This window comes from Scyliorhinus canicula, chromosome 3 (assembly GCF_902713615.1).
Source record: "Scyliorhinus canicula chromosome 3, sScyCan1.1, whole genome shotgun sequence".
In the NCBI taxonomy this organism is placed as follows: Eukaryota; Metazoa; Chordata; class Chondrichthyes; order Carcharhiniformes; family Scyliorhinidae; genus Scyliorhinus; species Scyliorhinus canicula.
This window is the reverse complement of record NC_052148.1, coordinates 124439882-124466681: the sequence shown is the minus strand read 5'-3', so window position 1 is coordinate 124466681 and position 26800 is coordinate 124439882. Positions and strand designations below refer to the sequence as shown.

Here is a 26800-nt window from a genome sequence, read left to right as displayed (position 1 = left end):
ACTGATGTATTTTATGCTTTTCCCCAATACATATCTTATAGTTTATGACTAGCTATCAGTTTCTAGAAATGGACCAATATCTCCTAGGAACTGAAAATCTGAGTCCAGATTTACACTGTATACAGTATACTGTCACTTCAATGCAGTGTTAATGAAAGCCTACTTGTGACACTAATAAAGATTATTATTATCTGTCCAGCTGTCATTAAACCTAATTGTAGCTGACTATTTACATGGGTGGCCATGTTCTTTCACAGCTTCTGAAGGCAGAAATCGAAATATATTTGATAAACTCCTTGGGCAAGTTTATTTGCTGGTTAAACAATATCTAAATCTAAAGAGCACAGGCCCTGTATATACACAGGCTACACCCTCAGTGGCTGGATTCTTCCCATTCAAACCCTTCAGTGGCTGGATTCTTCCCATTCAAACCCTTCAGTGCTAATGCTCAGCAGATCATGCATGGGAGGGCATCTTATTTATATGGAGTAGGGTTGTAAATCATTATTGATGCATTTTGGTGGATTCAAGATCCATGCGACATTGCCCCCAGAAACGATAGATTACCCACCCAATAACCAATCAAATTGGCCATCAGGCTCCTTTGAGTTGGAAAGCAGTTGGTTAGCGGATGCTAACATCACAGAGAGAGGGTGGGGGAGGGGCGCAAAGAACACCATTGGGTAGAGGAGTCCAGCATTGCAAGGATGTTAACTTGGCATCACGGTAGCACAGTAGTTAGCACTATGGCTTCACAGCACCAGGGTCCCAGGTTCGATTTGCGGCTTGGGTCACCGTCTGTGAGAGTCTGCACTTTCTCCCTGTGTCTGCGTGGGATTCCTCCGGGTGCTCCGGTTTCCTCCCACAGGTCCCAAAAGACGTGCTCGGTCGGTGAATTGGACATTCTGAATTCTCCCTCAGTGTACCCGAACAGATGCCAGAATGTGGTGCCCAGGGGCTTTTCACAGTAACTTCACTGCAGTGTAAATGTAAGCCTACTTGTGATTGTAAAGATGATTTATTTAACGAATCTCTCAGCCTTGGAGGAAGATATTATATGATTAACTAAGGAACAAAGGCTTTGTGCGTCTTTGGCCCAGGAACATGTGGATAGATTTTACAAGGTCTGCTGGTTCTATCTAGCTGGCATGTGTGCAACACCTGGTTGGTTTAGCTCACTGGGCTGGTTTAGCTCACTGGGCTAAATCGCTGGCTTTTAAAGCAGACCAAGGCAGGCCAGCAGCATGGTTCGATTCCCATACCAGCCTCCCCGGACAGGCGCCGGAATGTGGCGACTAGGTGCTTTTCACAGTAACTGCATTGAAGCCTACTCGTGACAATAAGCGATTTTCATTTTCATTCAATCTCGGGTGTCAGATGTATTTTCCAGGCAAGAGTTCTTACTTCATTTTTTACTTTTCAATGATAGATGGACAGACAATAATGACTTTAAAGAAACAAACTTTCATCATGCTTTTATCACTTAGAGATAATACCTGAAAAAGATATCAAAATAATGTATTGTACAAAATTAGTGGAAGTGTGCATTTTTCTTCAGAATTGCATAGCCAAGTGTATAAAGAGAGCCATTCTTTCATTTGACAGAACCTTTTATGTAATGTACGTTTCATAATGAAACTTCTCTGAAATAACAATATTCCTGATACAAGAAGATATCTCAACTTTCAATATTCAGTCGTACCTCCTTTCTCCATTCTCCATCTGCTCTATCTCATCTTCTGCAGGATGGATAGCCCCTCGGGGAATGCGTAGGTAGCTCTGGTGTGTATTAATCAGAGCTGCCATCTTGATGACTAAGGTGATTCCCAACCCTGGAAAGGAACAAGGCAAATTAAGAGACAGTTACAGCTTCAAAATGTATCTTTTACAATTGGCACATATGTTATTGTTGCATAAACTATTAAGGTATGTAAATAAGAGTTCTTCATTCGAATTTTTCTACAATGCAAGTGAAGCATTTTCAGAAAGAAGTAAATGAGCCAAGGATAATCTTTTTTTATTCATTTAGGAGATGTGAGCATCTCTAGCTAGGCCACCAATTGTTGCCCATTCCTCGTTTTCTTTGAGAAGGTGGTGGTGAGCTGCTTTCTTGAAGCACTGCAGTCCATATGGTGTAGGTACACTCACAGGGCTGGGGCAGCACAGTAGCACAGTGATTAGCACTGTTGCTTCACAGCACCAGGAACCCGGGTTCGATTCCTGACTTGTGTCACTGTCTGTGTGGAGTCTGTACGTTCTCCCCGTGTCTATGTGGGTTTCTTCCTGGTGCTCCGGTTTCGTCCCAAAAGACGTGCTGTTAGGTGGATTAGACATTCTGAATTCTCCCTCTGAGTACCCGAAGAGGCCCCAGAATGTAGAGGATTGTCACAGTAACTTAATTGCAGTGTTAATGTAAGCCTACTTGTGACACAATGATTATTATTATGATTAGGGAGGAAGTTCTAGAATTTTGACCCAGCGACAGTGAAGGAACAGCAATATATTTCCAAGCCAAGATGGTGAGTATGTGAGCATCTTGGAAAGGAACTTCCAGGTGGTATTGCTCTTGTACTTCGAGATGGTAATGATTGCTGGTTTGAAAGGTGCAGCCTAAGGGGTCTTAGGCATCTGGTAGAACACTGCTGCCACTGTTAATCACTGGTGGAGGGAGTGAACGTTTGTGGAAGGGGTACCAATTAGTTGGGCTGCTTTGTTCTGGATGGGGGTTGAGCTTTTGAGTGTTTAGTATTCAATTACACTCCTGAATTGTGCCTTGTAGATGGTAAACAGCCTTTGCAGATTCAGAAGGTGAGTTACTCGCCACATAATTCCTAGTCTTTGACAAGCTCTTCTAGCCACAGTATATACATGGCTAGTCCAGTTCAGTTTCTGGACAATGGTAACCTCTAGGATGTTTCTAATGGGGTCATCAGTGATGGCAATTGAATGTTGAGATGATTAGATTATCTCTTTGTTGGAGATGGTCATTGCCTGGCACTTGCGTGGTGCAAAGGTTACTTGCCACTTTTCAGCCCAAGCCTGGATATTGTCCAGCTCTTGCTGCATTTAGACAGGGACTGCTTCAATATGTGAGTAGTTGCAATGGGTACTGCACATTGTACAGTCATTAGCAAACATCCCCACTCTGACGTTGTGATGGAAGAAAGGTCATTGTCATTGTTGAAGCAGCTGAAGACGGTTGGGCCTAGGACAGTACCTGAAGAACTCCTGCAGCGGTGCCCTGGAATTGAGACAATTGACCTTCAACTACCACAACCATCGTCCTTTGTGCCAGGTAAGACCCTAACCAGTGGAGAGTTTCCCCACTGATTCCCATTGACTACAGTTTTGCTCGGGCTCCTTGATGCCCCAGTCGGTCAAATGTTGCCTTGATGTCAATGGCAGTCACTCTCGCCTCACTTCTGGAATTTAGTTCTTTTGTCCATGTTTGAAGAAGGCTGAAATGAGGTCAGAGGCTGAGTGACCCTGGCAGATCCTAAAACTGAGCATTAATGCAAAGTTATTGCAAAGAAAGTGCCACTTGGTAGGATTGTTGATGACCTCTTCCATCACTACTAATGATGGAGAGTAGATTGATGGGACAGTAATTTGTCCTGCTTTTTATGTACAAGATATACGTGGGCAGTTCTCCACATTGTCAGGCAGATGCCAATGCTGTTGCATACTGGAACAGCTTGGCTAGGGGGGCAGCAAGTTCTGGAGCACATGTCTTAAGTACTATTGCCAGAATATTGTCATAGCCCATAGCCTTTGCAGTATCTAGTGTCTTCAGCCGTTTCTTCATATCACATGGAGTGAATTGAATTGATCAAAGACTGGCATCTGTGATGCTGAGGACCCCAGAAGAGACCGAGATGGATCATCCACTTGGCAATTCTGGCTGAAGGAGCTTGCAATTGCTTCAGCTTTATCTTTTACACTGATGTGTTGGGCCCCTCCATCATTGAGGATGGGGATATTCATGGAGCGTTCTTCTCCAGCGAATTGTTTAATTGCCCACGACCATTCATGACTGGATATGGCAGGACTGGAGACCTTAGATCTGATCTGTTGGTTGTGGAATTTTCTTAACTCTGCCTATTACTTGCTGCTTATGCTTTTCGGCAGACAAGTAGTCCTGACACCTCGGACGGGATTCTCCGAGCCCAGGCCGGGTCAGAGAATCGCCGGGGATGGCGTGATTCACGCGACGCCGGACCGCCGCCGGTCCGCCGGTTCTCCGGTGACCAAAGAATCAGCACCATTGAAGCCAGTGTGGTCGGTGCAGCACCTGCCAGGGGCCTCCCTACGCGGCCTCGCTGGTAATTCTCCGCGCGCGATGGGCCGAGTGGCCGCCGAGATAGGCCTGGTGCCGCCGGCACCATTCACGTGCGGTCCTACCTAATGGGTCCTCGCCGTTCATTCTGTGGGGAGCGGCCTGGTGGGGGGAATGGGGATCCGACCCCGCGGGGCGCCTCTACCGTGGCCTGGCCCGCGATCGGGGCCTAATGATCGGCGGGCCAGCTTCTCCTGGTGGGGGCCTATTTTACTCCGCGCCGGACCCCTGTAGCTCTCCGCCATGTTGCATCAGGGCAAGCGCGGAGAAGGCAACTAGTGCGCATGCGCAAATTCACGGCAGTCGTAACGCGCATGCGCGAATTCGCGCCGGCCGCAGCGCGCATGCACAGACCCGTGGCGCCCGTTTCACTCCAATATCAAAGAACAAAGAACATTGAAAAGGAACAGCACAGGAACAGGCCCTTCGGCCCTCCAAGCCTGCGCCGACTATGCTGCCAGTCCAAACTAAAATCCTCTACACTTCCAGGATCCGTATCCCTATATTCCCATCCTATTCATGTATTTGTCAAGATGCCCCTTAAACATCACTATTGTCCCTGCTTCCACCACCCCCTCCGGCAGTGAGTTCCAGGCACCCACTACCCTCTGTGTAAAAAACTTACCTCGTACATCTCCTCTAAACCTTGCCCTCGCATCTTAAACCTATTAATTGACCCCTCTACCCTGGGAAAAAGTCTTTGACTATCCACTCTGTCTATGCCCCTCATAATTTTGTAGACCTCTATCAGGTCGCCCCCTCAACCTCCTTCATTCCAGTGAGAACAAACCAAGTTTATTCAACCTCTCCTCATAGCTAATGCCCTCCATACCAGGCAACATCCTGGTAAATCTCTCTCTAAAGCCTCCACATTCTTCTGGTAGTGTGGCGACAACAATTGAACACCATACTCCAAGTGTGGCCTAACTAAGGTTCTATACAGCTGCAACATGACTTGCCAATTTTTATACTCAATGCTCCGGCCAATGAAGGCAAGCATGCCGTATGCCTTCTTGACTACCTTCTCCACCTGTGTTGCCCCTTTCAGTGACCTGTGGACATGTACTCCTAGATCTCTCTGACTGTCAATACTCTAGAGGGTTCTACCATTCACTGTATATTCCCTACCTGTATTAGACCTTCCAAAATGCATTACCTCACATTTGTCCGGATTAAACTCCATCTGCCATCTCTCCGCCCAAGTCTCCAAACAATCTAAATCCTGCTGTATCCTCTGACAGTTCTCGCCGCTATCCGCAATTCCACCCACCTTTGTGTTGTCTGCAAACTTACTAATCAGACCAGTTACATTTTCCTCCAAATCATTTATATGTACTACGAACAGAAAGGTCACAGCCCTCCAATCAGAAAAGCACCCTTCCATTGCTACTCTCTGCCTTCTATGACCTAGCCAGTTCTGTATCCATCTTGCCAGCTCACCTCTGATCCCATGTGACCTCATCTTTTGTACCAGTCTGCCATCAGGGACCTTGTCAAAGGCCTTACTGAAGTCCATATAGACAACATCCACGGCACTACCTGCATCAATCATCTTTGTGACCTCCTTGAAAAACTCTATCAAGTTAATGAGACATGACCTCCCCTTCACAAAACCGTGCTGCCTGTCGCTAATACAACCACTTGCTGCCAAATTGGAGTAGATCCTGTCTCGAAGAATTCGCTCCAGTAATTTCCCTATCACTAACTTAAGGCTCACCGGCCTGTAGTTCCCTGGATTAGCCTTGCTACCCTTCTTAAACAAAGGAACAGCATTGGCTATTCTCCGGTCCTCCGGGACATCACCTGAAGACAGTGAGGATATAAAGATTTCTGTCAAGGCCTCAGCAATTTCCTCTCTTGCCTTCTTCAGTATTCTGGGGTAGGTCCCATCAGGCCCTGGGGACTTATCCATCTTAATATTTTCAAGACGCCCAACACCTCATCTTTTTGGATCTCAATGTGACCCAGGCTATCTACACACCCTTCTCCAGACTCAACATCCACCAATTCCTTCTCTTTGGTGAATACTGATGCAAAGTATTCATTTAGTACCTCGCCCATTTCCTCTGGCTTCACACATAGATTCCCTCCCCTGTCCTTCAGTGGGCCAACCTTTTCCCTGACTACCCTCTTGCTCTTTATGTACGTGTAAAAAGCCTTGGGACTTTCCTGGCCCTATTTGCCAATTACTTTTCGTGACCCCTTTTAGCCCTCCTGACTCCTTGCTTAAGTTCCTTCCTACTGTCCTTATATTCCACACAGGCTTTGTCTGTTCCCAGCTTTCTAGCTCTGACAAATGCCTCCTTTTTCTTTTTGACGAGGCCTACAATATCTCTCGTTATCCAAGGTTCCCGAAATTTGCCATATTTATCCTTCTTCCTCTCAAGAACATGCCGGTCCTGAATTCCTTTTAACTGACATTCAAAAGCCTCCCACATGTCAGATGTTGATTTATCCTCAAACATCCGCCCCAATCTATGTTCTTCAGTTCCCATCTAATATTGTTATAATTAGCCTTCCCCCAATTTAGCACATACACCCGAGGACCACAGCAGCACTTTAAAACTTACTGAATTATGGTCACTGTTCCTTAAATGCTCCCCGACTGAAACTTCTACAATCTGGCCGGGCTCATTCCCCAATACCAGGTCCAGTACATCCCCTTCCCTAGTTGGATTGTCTACATATTGTTTTAAGAAGCCATCCTGGATGCTCCTTACAAACTCTGCCCCGTCCAAGCCCCTGGCACTGAGTCCCAATCAATATTGGGGAAGTTAAAGTCTCCCATCACAACAACCCTGTTGCTTTTACTCCTTTCCAAAATCTGTATTGGCAGCTGGAGCTGTGGGATTTGCTCCAGTGCCGTGCTGGCGCAGGATCACTGATCCTGGGGACCTATTGACACCGTCGTAAAACGGCCTCTCATAGTTAAGAATGCCTGGTATGCCCTCCTGCATTCTTCATTGAACTAGGGTTGATCCCCTGGCTTGGTAGTAAAGGTAGAGTGGGGGATATGCTGGCCAAAAGATTACAGATCGTGGCTGAGTTCAATTCCACTGCTGTTGATGGCTCCCAGCACCTCATGGAAACCTTGGCCCTCATGGATGCTCATTGAGTTGCTAGACTGTTGCTTCTTAGCTCCAGGGTCCCAGGTTCGATTCCTGGCTGGGTCAATGTCTGTGCAGAGTCTGAATGTTCTCTCTGTGTCTGTGTGGGTTTCCTCCAGGTGCTCTGGTTTATTCCCACAGTCTAAAGGTGTGCAGGTTAGGCAGATTGGCCATGCTTAATTGCCCTTAGTGTCCAAAACAATGTTGGGTGGGGTTACTGGGTTAAGGAGATAGGGTGGGGGTGTGGGCTTAAGTAGGGTGCTGTTTCCAAGGGCCGGTGCAGACTCGATGGGCTGAATGGCCTCCTTCTGCACTGTAAATTCTATGAAATCTATGAAATCACTCCTACCGATACTATCATGGGAAAATGCATCTGCAGCAGGCAGGTTGAGGAGGATGAGGTCAAGTATGAGTTTCCCTCTTGTTGGTTCCCATACCACCAGCCGCAGACCCAGTCAAGCAGCTATGTCCTTCAGGACCCAGCCAGCTGTCTGTGGTGGTAATATCGAGCCACTCTAGTTGATGGATATTAAAGTTTCCCACTCTTTTGCCACCCTCAGTACTTCTCCCAAGTTATGTTCAACCCAGGGCAACTCCCTCCTGACTGTGCCGCCACCTCAGAGATGGTGATGGTGGTGTCTGGAACATTGGGCAGAATTCTCCGACGCCCTTCAGGGTTGGAGAATCGCCCGGGGCCAGCGTAAATCCCGCCCCCGCCGTGGCCAGAATTCTCCGCCACCCGGGAATTGGCGGGGCCGGGAGTCGCGGCGCGCCGGTTGGCGGGCCCATCGCGGCGATTCTCCCATCCGCGATGTGCCGAAGTCCTGCCACTCACAGGCCGTTCCCGCCGGCAGGAATCAGAGCACCTCTGGTACTGGTGGGAGCAGGCGGCGCAAGCGGGCCCCGGGGTCTTGGGGGGGGGGGGGCGCAGGGCGATCTTACCCCGAGGGGTGCCCCCACGGTTGTCTGGCTCGTGATCAGGGCCCACCGATCGGCGGGCGGGCCTGTGCTGTGGGGGGGGCTCTTTTTCTTCCGCCGCCACCACGGCCTCCACCATGGCGGAGCCGGTAGAGACCCCCTCCACCGTGCATGCGCCGGGGTGACGTCAGCGTCTGCTGATGCTTTGGCGCATGCTTGGACGCACATTGGCCGACGAAGGCCTTTCGGCCAGCCGTGGCGCCAGTCAGCGGAGTGCCAAAGGCCGTTTGCGCCAGTCGGCGGAGCGGGAGCCACTCCGGCGCAGGCCTAGCCCTTAAAGGTGCGGAGAATTCCGCACCTTTGGGTAGGCCCGACGCCGGAGAGGTTCTCGCCACTCTGGTATGCCAGGACCCCCCCACCCCGCCGAGTAGAGGAGAATCCCGGCCATGATCTGTAAGATATGATTCTGCAAATATGACAATATCAGGCTGTTGCTTTTCTAGTCTGTGGGACAGCTCTTCCAGTTCTAACCCAGTTCTTAATAAGGAGGACTTTGCAGGCTTGATGGGGTTGTGTGTTTTTTATGACAATTGACAATGGTTTCATGGTGATCAGTAGCTTCCACAGCAGTCAGTGCCCAGGGCCTCCAGCAAAGGACTGCCCTGCAACACCAAACAAGGACAAATGACCCTATCCGCACGCAGGGTAAATGAACTGCTCACACTCATCTTAATGAATGGTACAGGGGACATAAGCCTCAGTTGAACCATGATAATGTGATACCTCACAGCCCCTCTGCAGTCCATCTACCCTGCAAGTGGAGAGGCCACCGTGGGTCCCTCACCCTTCCACTCAGAGAGCTCATATGTTGTCTGGGGATGGGGGTGCCATAGGCATTGAGGACATCAGAGCGCACCGCCTCCCTGAGCCTTATCTTTCTATCTGCATGGTCTCACTGCTCTGGAGGTGATGCCCCAGAACTTGTGGTCATCAATCAAATGGCACACAATGCAGTATGTTACTTGTAAGACTGGAAGCATGAGAAAGTTGGCTGAAACCCTTTGCTGTCAACCTCATCTTCTCTCTTTGCACAGGAGAAGTTAAACAATAATAGAAGAGAGAATGGGAAGGTGGGAAGCAGCCGGTTACACTTAAAAGAACTGACTGATTACAAGGAGTGGGAAGCCCAGCTGGCAGGGGTGGAGAGTGACAGAGCCTGTGGAGATGGAGAGATTGGTTTGTAGCCTCTATCCAGTAAGGATACATACATGCCATAGAAACCTAGGTGTTAAGGGTGTCTCCATGTTGAGGCAGTTGATCACTCCCTCTCCTCACTCACTTTTAGGTGCCACCAGGAAAAGGTCAAGGCCCGAGACAGAAGAAGCCCTACCCAACATGCACACAAGCCCATAGAGGAGTAAGGACATTGCTGATGAGGTGGATTGGGCATGATAAATTGCCTTTATTGTGCAAAAACGGTAGGTGTGGTTCCTGGGTTATAGGGATAGGGTAGAGGTGTAGGCTTAAGTAGGGAGCTCTTTCCAAGGGCTGGTGCAGACTCAATGGGCCGAATGGCCTCCTTCTGCACTGTAAATTCTATGTTGAAGAAGTTGCTGGACAGGCAGTAAGACATGAGGGAACATCTCTCACAGGTATCAGAGACCCTTGATCAAGTGGTACTGAGGTGGAGGAGTCCATCTGCCTACTGGCTGGTGAAGTGATGCTGACCTGTAGACACATGGATATCTCCATTAGGAGGGTGGAAAACTCGATGGAGAGCCTGGCCTTGCAGATTCTGCTGGAGATATGCACAGACATACACTCCGCCTCTGTGGCCATGGGTCTGCTTCTGCAGTGGCTATGCGAGAGGGGGAGAGGGACCTTCAACCTCCCTTCCTCTCAAAGAATAAGGCAGAGACAAGAAAGGGACAGAGGCCGGCAGTTGGACACCCCTGGGACATCCACTCAGGACTCTCTCTGAAGGTGGTCCGGCCTTTCCAAATCCCATTTACCTATGATCCCCTCAGCTCATTCTCTGTGACTACAAAAGGGGCAGAACAACCAAAATAAGCTGGGTCCTCCAGGCCTCAGGTCTCCAGGGGACAGCTGCCAAAGTCATCCAAGGAAACAAGGCCAGCTGGTGAGCAGGCTTCTGCGGATGTCAGGGGAGCACTTAGAGGAAATGATGGGGAAGAAAAATTAAGATATTTTGAATGGGCACCATGATTGTTGAACATATTACACTTTTGTAACTATAGTTTACATGCACTTTAATTATGTCCAATGGTGGCGTAGTTGAGATAGTTCTGAAGCCATTGTGTGCCACCACCCTCGTTCCCCATCCCCACAACCCACCCAACATCATCTAAGTGGCATCCTATGACCCTGGAATAAGGCATGTGTGGAGAGTCAAAGGTCTTTGTCAGGGCCCTCATGAGCCATGTGCAAGCCGACTCCCATGCATGCTGAACCTTTTCCCTCCACACTCTCATCTGTCGCAAGGCCCGAGCATTGTGAGGACTACATGCTGGGGATCCCCTTCAGTTCTCCAGTTGAGATGGCCTGCCCATCCCAATAATCCAACTCCCAAGCAGCATCGCAAAACCTCCACCACAAGGCTCCACATAGCTGCAAAAAGTCATAGTGCAAACAATACTTTTTCTCCTTCCCGATAACCCACACCCTCCCCCGATAATCATTGCCCCCCCCCTCCAGGAATCACTTTCGACCTTTCCCCATCACCTCCATCTCATACAGGTTAATGTTGAAGTCCCCATCATACCCGAACAGTTGATTGGCGTTATGACAGACATTGACCACCTTAATATTGCAGAAACTCCCCACCATCCAGAATCTTCATCAACTTCCACATCCCCGCCAACAACCTTCAGCACCCTTTCATTCACTATCGTCACACCATCACCCTCCAATCCAATTGGCTCCCATTGTCCCCTTTAACAGGCAACATCCCGTGCTATCACCAGTACCCTTCGTATCCCCCTGAGGAACCCTCCGTTGACTCCACTAACCCCTCCTTCTGAATCCGTTTACCCTCTACACCTCTCCAATGCCTATCCACATATCTAAACCTGCCTGCCCACACTCCAATTATCCCACTCCATATTCCATATTCCAGGTCCCACAGAAAATAGATTTTACAAAGGCAGCAGATTGCAAATTATCTAATAAAAGGACATCTAGTCAATTGATTTGAAAAATAATGGCAGATTAGACAATAGATTCGTAGTCAAACATATTAAACTAAGCGGTTCATAACTTGCAGCTCAAGTCCATTTTGATTAGAATTAAAGTGATACATTGAAGATTAAGGTTTTAATAGTAAACAAAATAAATAAGTCTGAGAAATGAAGTCAGGACAAAAAGGCATATGATAAATATAGGATAATAGAGAAGAATAACCTAGTAAGTAGGATATTTACCCCTTCACCCTGATCTACTATCAAGTTAGATCTTGACTGATCTTCACTTCATTACCATTTAATTCCTTTAACTAATAAAAATCAATTAATCGTGGTTTTGAAAATCTCAGTTGACCCAGCATTTGCAGCTTCTGCGAGGTGACAGATCCAGATGTCCATTTTCCTTTATGTGTAAAAATGTTTGTTGACTACACTAAATGGCCTAGCTCTCACTTTAGCTGTCCTATCAAAACCTTTATCATTTTAAAGGCTTTGATCCGGTTATCCTTAAAACGCAAGGAATTGCAAACAAATAGATGCAACCTGTCCTCACAATTCAATCCTCTAAGTCCTGATATCATTCTGCATTGACTCCCTCCCTCCAACACCAGTATCTCCACCCTAAAGTTTGATATCCACAGCTCAAGGTAGAGTCTGACTAAGGCTACACAACAGAAATACTATGTCCTCTCCATTAAATTTCTCCTCGAGGTCATATGAAGAAACCTCCATATTTCAGATGTGAGTCGACTAGCTGCATCACAAATTGGCACATTTCTCATTAATTGCTGCTTTACATGCATTTACCAAGCAAAATGTTGCGGGTGCAACATTTTGGATAAAAGTATTGATGAGTGGATAAATTACTGCACATTACATAAAATGAGCAAGTGTCTTCCCCTAACAAAGAGTGGATATACTTTGCAATACAAAGGGAGAAAATTCATCTTTTATGTGCTTCTATGTTGTCTGGAGAATGGTCATTTGGATTGTTAGCTGGTAAAGATTTTTGTAGGTTATTCATATAAATTGCACACACAATTAATTAAATTTTCTGACATGAAAGTAATTAAACGCAACCAATTCTGTGTTAAAAAGCTTGCTTCAGAAATTATGCTGCATTAAACACAGAAAAAGATAACCTTGCAAAATAAATTCTTCACACTTCTTGAGGCGTACTACATGTAAGTCAATAAAGCTGCCATAGTCTCTGATGACCATAGGCTGCTTTCCCCTTTGAGGGGGAGAGCTGACTGGTGGTGATTTAGCTTGAGGATCACCACACCTCAGTCTATGGGCAAGGTTGAGAAGGCCAAGCCTTCATGAATAACCTCAACCGGTACAGGAATTGAACCAATGCTGCTGGCCTCACTCTTGATCACAAACCAGCTGCCAAGCCAAATGAGCTAAACCAGCCACTACCACCTCCCTCCCCAGCACGCACACATGAGGTCCATCAGACCTGCCCAATGGACAGAGTCCCATGACCACCAAAACTTCAATATTTAAACAAAAGAATATAAGAAATAGGAGCAGAAGAGGATGTATGGCACATCAATCTTAGTCCGCCATTTATTACATTCATGGCTCCGCTATCCCGCATCATAATTTCCCTTGTCTCGGCCTCTAATAGACCACGTTTACTTTTACTAACCACCTATTTAAAAGGGAATCATGTCGAACACATCTGATTTGAATGTGGAGAATTGTGATTTTGGTAGGAAGTTACAAGACGAAATATCATCTAAATGATACAATGTTAAAGAGATTAAAGCAACAGAGAAGCCTTGGTGTTTTCATATACATACCTTTGATGGTGGCAGGACAAATTAACAAGGCTGTTAAAAATCACACAAGATCCTGGGCTTTTTAATTAGAGGCAGAGAGTGGAAGTTACTACAGCCATAGAGATGTCACTTGCCAGATCCCTTCTTCACTTTTTTTGTGCGAGATCCATTGTACTAAGTGCCCAGCACTTAACCAGGCAGTGGTAGGCCTTCCCCAGGATCAAGGGCCCAAGGGCAGAAGTAACCCTGCCCAATTTAGTGCTGGCAGCTAACCACTGTAGGCAGTGCTTCTGAAAGAAGTGGCAGCTACTAGCAACACACCACCAGAGGTCCAAGATCAGTAAGGGAACCAGGCTACAGGTGAGTAAGGCCAAGAATGGAGTTGAATGGTGAGTGTTGTGGGTGAAGCAGAAGAAGCGGAGAGAGTCGGCACCAAGGGCAGAGGTGTGGCTTTTAGCACGTCCTCGTCTTTCCGCTTCTGGGCCCCTCAATCTGCATTGCATGCCACTTCTCCCAACCAGTGGTCCCATAAGTAAACACATCAGTTTTGTATTTTGGGTTCCCAATGTGACAATTCCACTGCCTGACTCTGGTTGAATGTCGGAGGTTTCCTGGGTGGCTATGTGCATAGATCATTAAAAGTAGTAGGGCAGCTGGAGAGAGCATTAAATAAAGCACATAGGGCAGGATTTTCTGGTCCGCCAGCCATGTTTTCCTGGGTGGCGCAGCCTCGCTGGCAGCAGGATTCTCAGTTCCCGCCACCTGCCAATAGGATTTCCCATTGTGGCCACCCCACGCCGCCGGGATACCCACGGGCGTGGGTGCACTGCCGGTGCAGCGGAGACTGGCCCTACCTGTTCATCCTATTAACCTCTACCTTCTCCTCACATGCTCTGGTTCCCATTAACCATTATACTTCTTGTAATCTTACCCTTCCCTGTAGGTATGAGGATAGATTGGAGAGGATGAGTCTATTTCCCTTGTAGAAAAGAAGGCTGAGAAGAGACTTCATGAAAGCATTCACGATCCCGAGCGGCATGGACACAGTAAATAGTGAGATGCTGTTTCCCCTCAAGACAGCTGTGGTGAATGTAACTCTGTAATTCACACTGTGATATATATATGAGACCTTACGATTGTAAGCGCAGTTGCGTTGCCCGACCACTAGGGGGAGTAGCTCTGGGAATGCTTAGGAGTTTGTACAGGGCTCCACCCTTGGCTCCGCCCGAGGCTCCTCCCCCTGGATTGAGCTACTAAATGAAATGAGCAGAAAACGTAAACACTGATAATAAGAGCTTCTGTAAGTATATAAAGAGGGAGAGAACAGCTAAAGTAAATGTGGGCCCTTTAGAAGCTGATACTGGTGAGATAATAATGGAGAACACAGATGATGGAGGCACCGAACCAATATTTTGCCTGTCTTCACGGTAGAGGATAAACATTTTCCAAGAATTACAGTTAATGCAGAGGAATTTAGTGCAATAATTATCACTAGGGAGAAGGTATCGAATAATGTAATGGGACTAAAGAGAGATAAATCTCCGGGAGCTAATGGCCTGCATCCAGGGTATTAAAGGAGGTGACAGCAGAGATAGTGGATGCATTGGTTATGATATTTCAAAATTCCCTGGATTCTGGAAAGGTCCCGGTGGATTGGAAACATGCTATTATAACTCTCCTATTTAAAAAGTGGGGGGAGACAAAAAGTAAGACATTATAGACCAGTTAGCTTGAACTCTGTGGTGGGGAAGTTGCTAAAGCAATCATTAAGGATGAGATCACTGAACATTTGGAAAGAGAAAGCTCGATCCACCATTGCCAGCATGGTTTTATGAAGGGTACATCACGCTTGACAAACTTGCTTGAGTTCTTTGAGGACGTAACCAGCAAGGTGGATAATGGGGAACCTGTGAAATGTGGTATATCTAGACTTCCAGAAGGCGTTTGAAAAGGTGCCTCATAAAAAACTGATTCAAAAGGTGAGATTGCAGGGGATTGGGGGTAGAATACTAGATTGGATTGAGGATTGGCTGACTGACAGAAAGCAGAGGGTCGGGTTAAATGGGTGCTTCTTTGGCTGGCGAACTGGGGTGACGCAGGGTTCAGTCCTCGGACCTCAACTGTTTACAATCTATACAAATGATCTGCACGCGGGGTAACATAGCAAAATTTGTGGATGGTACTAAAATAGGTGGGAAAGCAGGCAGTGAAAAGGAATTACAGATTTTACAGATGGATATAGTCTCGGAGATTGGGCCAAAATTTGACAGATGGATTTCAATGTGGATAAGTGTGAGATTATCCATTTTAGCTGCAAAAATAGTCAGGCAAATTATTATCTAAATGGAAAACAGATTCAAAAAGCATCTGGGCAGAGGGATCTGGCTGTCTTTGTTCATGAATCACAGAAAGTCTGACTGCAGGTACTAAATGTAATAAGAAAGGCAAATTGAATGTTACAAAAGGACTGGAGTATAAAAGTGGAGAAGTATTGTTGCATTTGTACAGGCTGTTGGTGAGACCCCATCTGGAGTATTGTGTCCAGTTTTCACTCCTTATTTGAGGAAGGATGTGATGACATTGGAGACAGTTCAGAGGAGGTTCACCAGATTGATTCCGGGGATGAAAGGGTTGAGGATGAGATATTAGATGGGTGAGGCTGCTATATGAGGCCCTGATGGCGTGCGTGGCCACGAATGGGAGGAGGTCGGAGTACTTCCGGCTTTACCGAGGGACCAGGCAGGGTTGCCCCGTCCCCCTTGTTGTTTGCACTGGCAATCGAGCCGCTGGCGATGGCGTTGAGGGATTCAGGGAGGTGGAGGGGTTTGGTGCGAGGTGGGGAGGAACATAGGGTGTCGTTGTATGCCGATGACCTGCTACCGTATGTGGCGGATCCGGTGGGAGGGATGTCGGGGGTGATGGAGCTACTAGCTGAGTTTGGGACCTTTTCAGACTATAAACTAAATCTAGGCAAGAGTGAGGTGTTTGTGGTGCACCCTGGGGACCAGGAGGAAAGAATTGGTAGGCTCCCGCTTAGTAGGGCAGGGGAGAGTTTTAGGTACCTGGGGGTGCAGGTGGCCAGGGACTGGGGGACTCTTCACAAACATAATTTCACCAGGCTTGTGGATCAGATGGAGGAGGAGTTCAAGAGGTGGGACATGCTGCCATTGTCGTTGGCGGGGAGGGTGCAGTCCGTCAAAATGACGATGCTTCCGAGGTTCCTCTTTCAGTTCCTGCCCATCTTCATCCCCAGGGCCTTCTTTAGGAGGGTGACTAGCAGTATTTTGAGCTTTGTGTGGGTACATGGGACTCCGAGAGTGAAGAGTGTTTTCCTGGAGCGAGGGAGGGATAGAGGCGGGCTGGCGCTGCCCAACCTTTTGGGGTACTATTGGGTGGCCAATATGTCAATGGTGCGTAAATGGGTGATTGGGGGGGAGGGGGGGGGCGGCGTGGAAAAGAATGGAGATGGTGTCTTGCAGAGGTACGAGCCTGGGCGCCTTGGTAACGGCGCTGTTGCCGCTTTCTCCTCAGAGGTTTACCACGAGCCCGGTGGTGGCAGCGACCCTAAGAATCTGGGGACAGTGGAGACGGCACAGGGGGGAAACAGGGGGCTCGATGGAGGCTCCATTAGGTGGAAATCATCGGTTCATCCCGGGGAACACTGATGGGGGATTTAGGGGGTGGCATAGGGTGGGCATCAGCAAATTGAGGGACCTGTTTATTGGCGGGAGGTTTGCGGGCATGGGGGAACTGGAAGATAAATTTGGGCTCCCCCAAGGGAACATGTTCAGATACATGCAGGTAAAGGCGTTTGCTAGGCGACAGGTAGAGGAGTTCCCTTTGCTGCCCTCGCGGGGGGCGATGGACAGAGTGCTTTTGGGGGTGTGGGTCGGAGAGGGGAAGGTGTCTGGCATTTATAAGGTAATGCAGGAGGTGGCGGAGTCGTCAGTGGAGGAGCTGAAGGCTAAATGGGAGGGGGAACTTGGGGAGCAAATAGAGGACGGGACTTGGGCGGATGCCTTGGAGAGAGTCAACTCTTCCTCTTCATGTACGAGGCTTAGTCTCATCCAATTCAAGGTGCTGCACCGGGCCCACATGTCCGGGACTAGGATGAGTAGATTCTTTGGGGGTGAGGATAGGTGCACCAGGTGTTCGGGGAGTCCAGCGAATCATGCCCATATGTTCTGGGCATGCCCAGCACTGGAAGAATTCTGGAAGCGGGTGGCGGGGACGGTGTCGAGGGTGTTTGGATCCAGGGTCAAACCAGGGTGGGGAATCGCGATTTTTGGAGTTGCGGTGTAGACGGGAGTGCAGGAGGCGAAAGAGGCCGGTGTCCTGGCCTTTGCGTCCCTAGTAGCCCGGCGGAGGATCTTGATGCAGTGGAAAGATGCGAGGCCCCCAAGTGTGGAGACCTCGATCAGTGACATGGCAGGATTTATAAAGTTGGAAAGGGTCAAATTTGCCCTGAGAGGATCAATACAAGGGTTCTATAAACGGTGGCAGCCTTTTCTGGACTTTGTGGCTCAAGGATAGGTATCTTGGTCAATAGCAGCAGCAACCCGGGGTTGGGGGGGGGGGGGGGGGGGGGAGTTGGGGGGGGGGGTGTTCCTTATTATTGTTTCTATTTTTTTTCCATGGTTATGTAACTTAACATTGTGTTAATTTAATTTGGTGTTAATATGTTTTGTTGTTCATTGAGGGTGGACAAATGTTTATGATTGCTATCATTATTGTTATTGTTGGTATTTTATTACGGTTCGTTGTTGTTCTTGTATAAATACAAAATTTTTCAATAAAAAAAATTTTTTTAAAAAAGGGTTGAGGATGAGAGGGTATCTGATCAAGGTATATAAGATACTAAAAGAGATTGATAAAGTAAATGTAGACCAAATGTTCCTCCTTGTGGGGCAATCTAGAACAAGAGGTCACAGATATATGTTGAGAGGCAGTAGATTTAAAACTGAGATGAGGAGGCACTACTTCTCACAAAAGGTGGTGAATTTGTGAAACTCGTTGCCCCATAGTGTGGTGGAGTCCGAATGGTTAGATGGTTTGAAGAGGAAGATAGATATATTTCTGATTTTAAAAATTGGCTAAAGGGATATGGAGAACTGGTAGGGAGGTGGATTTGAGACAAGGAAGAGATCAGCCAAGATCAGATTGAATGACGGAGCTGGCTCGAAGGCCTACTTCTGCTTGTAATTCCTGTGTTCCTATGTTTGTTATCCCTAGAATCGTTCTTGTGAATCTCCTCTGAACTCTTTCCAATACCTTTGCATCTTTCCTCAAGTATGGCGCCCAGAACTGGACGTAGTTCCCCAGATGAGGCCTAGCAAATATCTAATACAAGTTTAAAAAAAAAAATTTAAGTACCCAATTATATTTTTTCCAATTAAGGGACAATTTAGCATGGCCAGTCCACCTACGCTGCACATCTTTTGGGTTGTGGGGGTGAGACTCACACAGGCATGGGAAGAATGTGCAAACTCCACATGGACTGTAACCCAGGGTCAGGATCGAACCCAGGTCCTTAGTGCTCGGTCTTATGCAAGTTCAACATGACCTCCTTGTACTCAAGGTCCTTATTAATAAAGTCTAAGATACTATATGCTTTATTAACTGCTCTCTCAACCTATCCTGCCACCTTCAATGATTTGTGTACAGATACACCGCACTCCCTCTGTTCCTGTACCTCCTTTGGTGATTCGCTCTTTATTTTGCACTGTCTCTCCACATTTCTCCTGCCAAAATCAATCACCTCGTGCTTCTCTGTATTGAACCTCATCTGCCACTTGTCTGTCCAATTCGCCAACATGTTTACGTCCTTTTGAAGTTCAAGACTATTTTCATCAAAGTTGACAACACTTCCAGTCTTTGTATCATCCGCAAATTTTGAAATCATGCCCTGCACACCATAGCCTAGATCATTAATATATATCAGGAAGAGCAAGGACCCCAATACTGATCACTTGGGGAGCTCCATTCTAAACCATCCTCCCGTCTGAAAAACAACCATTCATCACTACTCCCTGTTTCCTGTCACTCAGCCAATTTCTTATTCAAGTCCCCACTTTCCCTTTTATTCAATGGGTGGTCGGAGGCAGGGCAGGACGGCGCCTTGGCATTGCCAGCCTACACCCTGACGGTGCCACCCAGGCACCCTGGCAGTGCTAGTTGTCTGGGTGGCATTGCTAAGCTTGCAGATGAACTGCCAGGGTTGCAGGCTGGTTGTGTCAGGATGCCCGGGTGCCAGGATCCCAACCGGGGTCCTTACCAACTGGAGGGGGGAAGGGGGATTCCTAGGGCCTCCCCAAGTTTGGGGGGTCAAAAATGGGGGGAAATCGGGGCAGTCAGACAAAATGGCACCCCGAATAGCGAGGAGCCTTTCCTGCTGACAAGATTCAGCTCACCAGCTGAAGATTTCTCTGAACATGGCCTTGGCAGGGAGAAACTCCCCGAGGCCCAATTTAAACGGCAAAGTGCCGTTGGGTAGCGAGATCTTTCTTGGCACTGCAACCAAAACCAATTTGGAAAATTTTCGGGTGAATCGCGCCCCTAATGTTTATAACTTGGAGTCACTAATAACTTTACAAACAAATAACAAAATGAAGTGCAACAAATGGCAAATGATACAGGAGGAAATATTACAACTTCTTCTTTTTGACAGGAATCTCACCAGGGCACATATTGGAAACCCCAATACGTCAAAAGTAATAATATGCAGTAGGCACCCGGAGTCCGATATATATTCTCATAGCTCACTTTCAACACAGAGCATGAAGCAGAAAGCTGCCCCTATAAAGAACCATCATCATGCATATTATAAAGATACAGAGAATGTGTGTCATGGGTTGATAATTCTTCTTAAACAGAACTTCTGGGTCAGCTCAGGTTCTATACATTTGACATACAAAGTTTCTCCTATTACATTGCGACTTTACATTCTCTCCACTCCAACACAAGCTTCTTGAAGAAAAGAGATTACCAATCTCTACAGACCTACTGCTTTTGGAAGAACTTCCCACAAGCCCTGAGCTCCTTTTATTTCTATTGGGTAAAAATTGGATAATGCTGGTTCTGGGGTACGGCGATCATGATACGCAATGGGCGAGATTCTCCGTTTCTGAGACTAAGTGCTGATGCCGGCGTGGAAATAGTGGTGTTTTACAACAGCAAAAACAGCGCAACAGGTGCACCGATTCAGCAACTCTAAATGGGCTAGCACCATCGTCACGTGGAATGCAACTGGTTCCAAGCAAAACTGCGGCGAATTTGCCGGGTCCGTGATTGCCGCACATGGGGCTCATACGCCGCAGCCGTACTTAAACAATCCATCCTCCCGTACGCCCTGTTCCAGTCAACAAGATGGCTGGAAGGAGGCAGCGCCACGGTTCAGGGACGCTGAGCTGGAAATCCCCCTGGACGCCGTGGAGGAGAGGTGGCTGATCCTGTACCCTGGCCCGGGAGGAAGGCCGCCAGGTGCCGCCGTTCGCCGTGCCTGGGAGCAGGTGGCAGACGCGGTCAGAGCCGTTGGCTACGCCATCCGGACTGGCATTCAGTGCAGGAAGAAACTGCACGACCTTCTCAGGGCGGCCAAGGTAATAGGCAGAGCTGTGCCCCTGGCACTAACCCCCCTCCCCCCGACACACATGTAACTCGGACTCCCGCACCACTCCTCCCCCCCCCAACCCCCTGGCGGACAGCCGAATCGCCACCTAGCCCTACATGCCAGCACCCATGCCAGCTGCCATCGCCGGGATGCTCAGGGTCCAGGGGGAAATAGACGTGATGCATGTCGCCCTACAGGCGCCTGCGCATTACAGGCTGCTCTACACTAACCGAAGGGGATACCACTCAATGGACGTAATCTGGTGTGTGACCATCAGCTGTGCATTGTGCACCTTTGCGCCCGATATCTAGGCAGTGTGCACGACTCCTTCATCCTGGCACACTCGGTGATTCCTGACATGTTCGAGTGGTACACCCTCGGCTAAGGGGCTGGCTCCTGGGCAACAGGGGTTACCCGCTGCTGCCATGGCTGATGACACCTATCGGGAGACCACAGACCGACATGGAGACCCGCTAAAAAGATGCACATACAGCGACCAGAGTGTGATCGAACGGTACTTCGGCATCCTGAAAATGAGCTTCAGGTGCCTGGACCGCTCTGGAGGGGCCCTCGCGTATGATGCTGAGAAGGTCATCTGCATTCGTGGTCGTCTGCTGCATCCTCCACAAAATCGCACAGTAGAGGGGCGATGCGCTGGAGGAGGCAGATGAGGATGAAGGGGATGCATGGGAGGGGAAGATGAGTAGGACAAGGGATCCGGACAGGCAGGGGAGGCCGCACAACGTTATCACCAGGACCAACGTGCACGGGACACTCTGATCTCCTCCACGTTCACTGACTGAAGGGAGGGGATGGTGGCGGGGGGGAGGGGGGGGGGGGGAGCTGGACACCACATCCCAGACCCACACCCCCAGACCGTGACAACGGGTCTGGTCCATGGATTGGAGGATGATGACAACCCACTCTGTGATGAACTCTGTGCTCCATTGTCATTAGACAATGTCTGACTCATGCCCACAATGCCTTCCACCCAGGTCAACCCTGCATACGAGCTGGCCAGTCCATCACATGGATCCGTCGAATCCTTGGGGTGGGGTGCTGGAGACGGTCAGGGCACGGGGGGGGGGGGGGAACATTGTCCTCCCGCTGGTGTTCCCCACCCTCCCCCATCTCGGCCAGCCTGGACCAGCCCACACCCAGCAGACAGAGCACCAAGGCAGGCTTTAATGCCCCGGGTCCAGGTGATGATTGATGAGATGCATGTCCCTCTCTGGGAACCTGCAGATGACAGGCCACTGTGCACCAACCAAAAGGGGTTCCACTTAATCCCCGTTGGTGGGTGTCTTCTGGGCGACCAGGCCTGGATGGGCCCGGCTGCTGCTTGCGTGGTCTCAGGTGGCATGGTGCCTCTCTGTTCTGTCCGCTGCCCACCAGATGCACCAGGGACAAGAGGCGGGAAGTCCGACGTGCTCCCACGCGAGAGTCACTGGCACAGGCCCCATCACCTCTTCCTCCCCCAGGGTGCCCAATGGCACCCAGGCTACTCCATTGGCCGGGGGTGCGGGCGGAGCCAATCCCTGAGGACCCCCGCCACCTGCCCCTGCGAGTCCTGGAGGCCCGCTCTGGTATCGACAATGGTCTGCACGCTCGCGGCCATGGAGCAAAGGGGATGGACCATCCCCATCTGGGACTGCACCATATCGCGCTGCGACTGTGCCACATCAGCCAGTGACTGGGCCACCTCCCTCTGGGACTGGGCCACCTCCCTCTGAGACTGGACCACCCCGCCCAGTGTCTGTGCCATGCCAGCCAGCACGTGGGCAATGCCGCCGACGCTCCCAGCCATGGCCTGCTGTGACTAGGGCATGCTGAGGAGCGTCGCTGCAATGTCCAGGTGGCACATAGCAGCCTGTGAGACAGCAGTCCTACCCTGGGCCTCGGCCACGGCCTAGACCAAATGACTCGGCCTTGGACTCGCTGATGCATAGCCGAAACCGTCACATCCAATGCCTACATCGGGGACACCACACATGCGGTTAGATGGACTGATACATGCAGCCCAGGGGTTCGCTAGATGGTGGCCTCAGTGGCCAGGGCACCCACGGCTGGAATGGGTACTGGCATGTGGGGCAGGGTGGGGTTTCGGCCATCCCCCGGGGAGGAGGGGCCGGGTTACAGGTGTGTTGGAGGGGCGGGTTAGTGCCAGGGACACCGAGCAGCCGACTCACCCTGAGGAGGTTGTGGAGTTTCTTCTGGCACTGCATGCCAGTCCGGGCGACGTCGCCCACGGCACTGACCGCCTCTGCACCTGCGCCCAGGCACAGCGAACGGTGGCACCTGACGGCATTCCTCCTGGGCCGGGGTACAGGGTCATCCTTCTCTCCTTCACGGCATCCATGAGCGGTGGAGCGGCAGGGTAAAGCAGAACTTTCACATCCTCATAGATATTAGGCAAGATCTAGCAGCCCCGTTGGCCATGGGTGTAAATCCCATTATGGCCGCTGAATCTTGCGGGAGGGTCAAAAAGAAATGTGCGCGGCCTGATCACGGTTTGTGACCTTCCACAATCCCGCCAGCAACATGATCAGTTCATGCCCAGAAAGGGCGTCAGCCCAATTTACATTAATCTGAATACATTTAAATGCAATTAAATAGTTTACGCTGTAACGTCCACCCACGATGGATTCTTATGTCTGGTGACGTGACAACACGCCATGCAAATCACTAATGGTTTTGAAAAGCGAAACCAGTCGTGATAACCAGACCAGGGGTGCAGAGATGACTGGATGCCCCAGGGGTTGAGGGCCAAGGCTGGGCATTGCCCCCTGACACCCTGACAGTGCCCTCTGGCAGTGCCAGGGGCACTGAGGTGGGCAGTGTCAAGTGGGGACTGTCAGGGGGGTAAACTGGCTCAATTGGTAGGGTGGAGAAGGGAGACCTGACAATAGCTAGGGGGGTGATAGTGCGCCCAATACCTCTTTACATAATGTTCAAAATAAATAATTGCCCATCTTTGATCAATTTAATTAATTTAAATTTCAAACTGTCCATTTGATTTAAGTAGCTCAGATTTCCTCTGAGAGGGCTATTAAGAACTAGTTTAGGGCTGATAGCAGGAAGGAAGATGATCTGTAATTTACTTGCAATTCCGAGAAAACAAACACAGCTTGATGCTGTGTGGGAAGAAGGAATCCTGAAAAAATTATGTGAAATTCCTAGGGTACTGGTAGATTGCCAACACGGGGATTATGATTAGCGTAAAACCTAGCTCTCAATGGGATCTTACTGTGCCTTATGAAACTATATTCACTGCAAAATCTGGATGCACCAATGTTATTTAAGGCAGGAGAAGTCAGAGTAGCTTGCCGAAAAGAAACAGGCGATTAAACACATGGCGTTGCCAGGCTTGTGAGCTTACTCATGATATAGGGTGACATTTGTAATGGTATGTATAATCTAAGGAGAGTAAAGGGTTAACAAGATGATGTTCATGTATATCAACACTAGATGGTATCACTGAGTACTCTTATAAAAGGTTGTGTCTCTAGGCATTCTGGAGAAGCTGTTGGAGAAGTTGAAGTAGAAGGATAGTGTGAAGTTGAGTTAGAGTGTAGGTTATATATTAGAGACACAATTAATTATTGTATCATAGATTCAATACTATTCTTTTGTTAACTGTTACTCAGTAGAGTGTGCAAACCAATTTAAGTCGAGTAAAATAAACTAGTTTTAATTTAAACATATAGCTTTATGTTCTTTGTCAACATTACCTGCAGATACGGCTGGAGAATTGCCGGGTCCGTGGTGGCGCATGTGCACAGCGACGGCCTGCAGCGTGTGACCCCCCTTTAGCCAGCTCGCCACCCCGGACCACCCCCCCCACCAGTGCCCCCAGCCTCCGCCAAAGCGCCCCCCTGCCCGTGGATTGGCTCCCCTCCCCCAACCGTGGCGGCGCTGGACTCAGTCCACAACCGCCACACCGAGTTCCCGAAAATAAAATACCACACCCGACTAATGCCGTCGGCAACTTGGCCCATTGGGAGGGGAGCATCGTGGGGGAGGGCCTCAGGTAACATCCTGAGGCCGTCCCGATGGCTTTGGTGTACTCGTGGAGTATGCCATTTTGGAGGGGGCGGAGCATTTCAAAAGCAGCGCCGCCCCCAATATTGGCACCAACATGGATTCTCCGGTCAATCGCTGAACATGATTTCGGCATCGGAGACCGAAGAATCCGCCCATGATTTTATTTAGTCAACCATCAGCTGCTTGGACCCTAAGCTTTGGAAATCTCCCTCTTTATAGCTCTTCCTCCTTCTTTAATTCATTCCCTAAAATTTCCCTTCTGACCAAGCATTTGGTGATCTGTTTTAATATTTCCTGATGGAATATGTAATGATGGGACTTGTTTGGAAATATGGATGAAACATTGCTGAACTTTGAAATACCAGAAAACACGATCATTCCCAAGATTCCTGAAGAAAAAAGTAAAGCCAGCTGGGCGCGCGAAGATACAGTTCAGAGTGGTTCCATCTTGTTTGGCAAATGACATAACATTTGAGGTGATGGTGATAGTCAAGCCCAAAGCTCTCCCCAAAGAGGAATTTCAGAAAGGCATTGTCATTCATGTTTATGAGAAAGGCTGGATGAATGAAGGAGGTTACAAGAAATGGAGCAGGAAGTGTGGAATTTAAGTGTGAGTGTCTCGTGCCTTTTATAGTGAGATACCACCCTTGCGTGTCCTGCCTGCTCATTGGTCATGTCCTGTTCTCTGTGTTCATTAGCTGCCTGTCTGTGCCTGTTTGTTTATCATTATCTGCATGTCTGCATAGCATGACAAACACCACCTCCACGTGCGCAAGGCTCAACCTGACGCAGCTAAAAGAGGTACATTGAGCCCACTTGACAAGAACCCGTATGAGTAGGTTCTTTCCGGAGGTGGAGGATAGATGTGAATGGTTCCAAGGAGGCCCGGCCAACCACGCCCACATGTTCTGGTCTTGCCCCAGACTTGCGGGATACGGGACAGCCTTCTTCGAGGCAATGTCCAAAGTGGTGGGGGTGAGGGTGGAGCCATGCCTGAAAGTGGCGGTCTTTGGGGTATCAGACCAGCCAGATCTATTCCTGGGGAGGAGGGCGGACGCCCTTGCCTTTGCCTCCCTGATCGCTCGCTGTAGAATCCTGTTCGGCTGGCGGTCAGCAGCACCACCCAAAGATGCAGACTGGCTGTCTGACCTCTCGGAACCTCTCCAAATGGAGAAAATCAAATTCGCCATCTGAGGGTCAGACGACGGCTTCCACAGAACGTGGGAGCCATTCACCCAATTGATCCGGGACCTGTTTGTGGCCAACGAACAAGCAGAATAGCCAGGTAGCCAAGAATCAGGGGAAAATAGCCAAAGCATGAGAGGGAGAGATAGACCGGGAAGGGGGGGGGGGGGGGAGGTGACAGCTAAACCTAAGAGGAAAGAAAGGCGAACCACAGGAGGGGGGGAGGAGGCAGAAGCGGGGGTGGGTGGGGAGGGAGGGAGGGGGAAGGGACAGGGAACAAGAGAGGAGAACCAGAGAGGTGGGTGGGAGGCAAGGAAATGACAGCCGGAACGAGGGCACGGGATACAATAACAAACTTGGCACCTCCAGGAACAGAGAATACAGGCGAAAGACGGGAGGAACGGCTGAAGCTGAGGCGAGTGCGAGACGACAACGGAAGCGAAATCCTTCCGGGAGAAGCAAGTTGTATTGTTCCTCATGTCTTAATAAAGCTCGGAGTCTCAAATGTGGAGAAGATGCTTTATTGTGAATTTGTTCTCTCTTCAGAGCTTAACTTACGGCTACCTCAAATGTTGTCTGTCTGTGTCCTGCTACCAGTTCTGCCTTCTGTGAAG

General features: G+C 49.1%; 1 protein-coding gene across 2 annotated transcripts in view; it reads right to left on the bottom strand.

The window, feature by feature from the left end:
* cnga1b (cyclic nucleotide gated channel subunit alpha 1b) overlaps positions 1-26800 on the bottom strand; it is a 99124-nt gene that overhangs the window by 54976 nt on the left and 17348 nt on the right. For both annotated transcript variants that reach the window (XM_038791244.1, XM_038791245.1), the window contains exon 2: positions 1703-1832. In XM_038791244.1, coding sequence (XP_038647172.1) covers positions 1703-1806 — 104 coding nt within the window. In that variant the 5' untranslated portion in view covers positions 1807-1832. The remainder of the gene's footprint in view (positions 1-1702; positions 1833-26800) is intronic.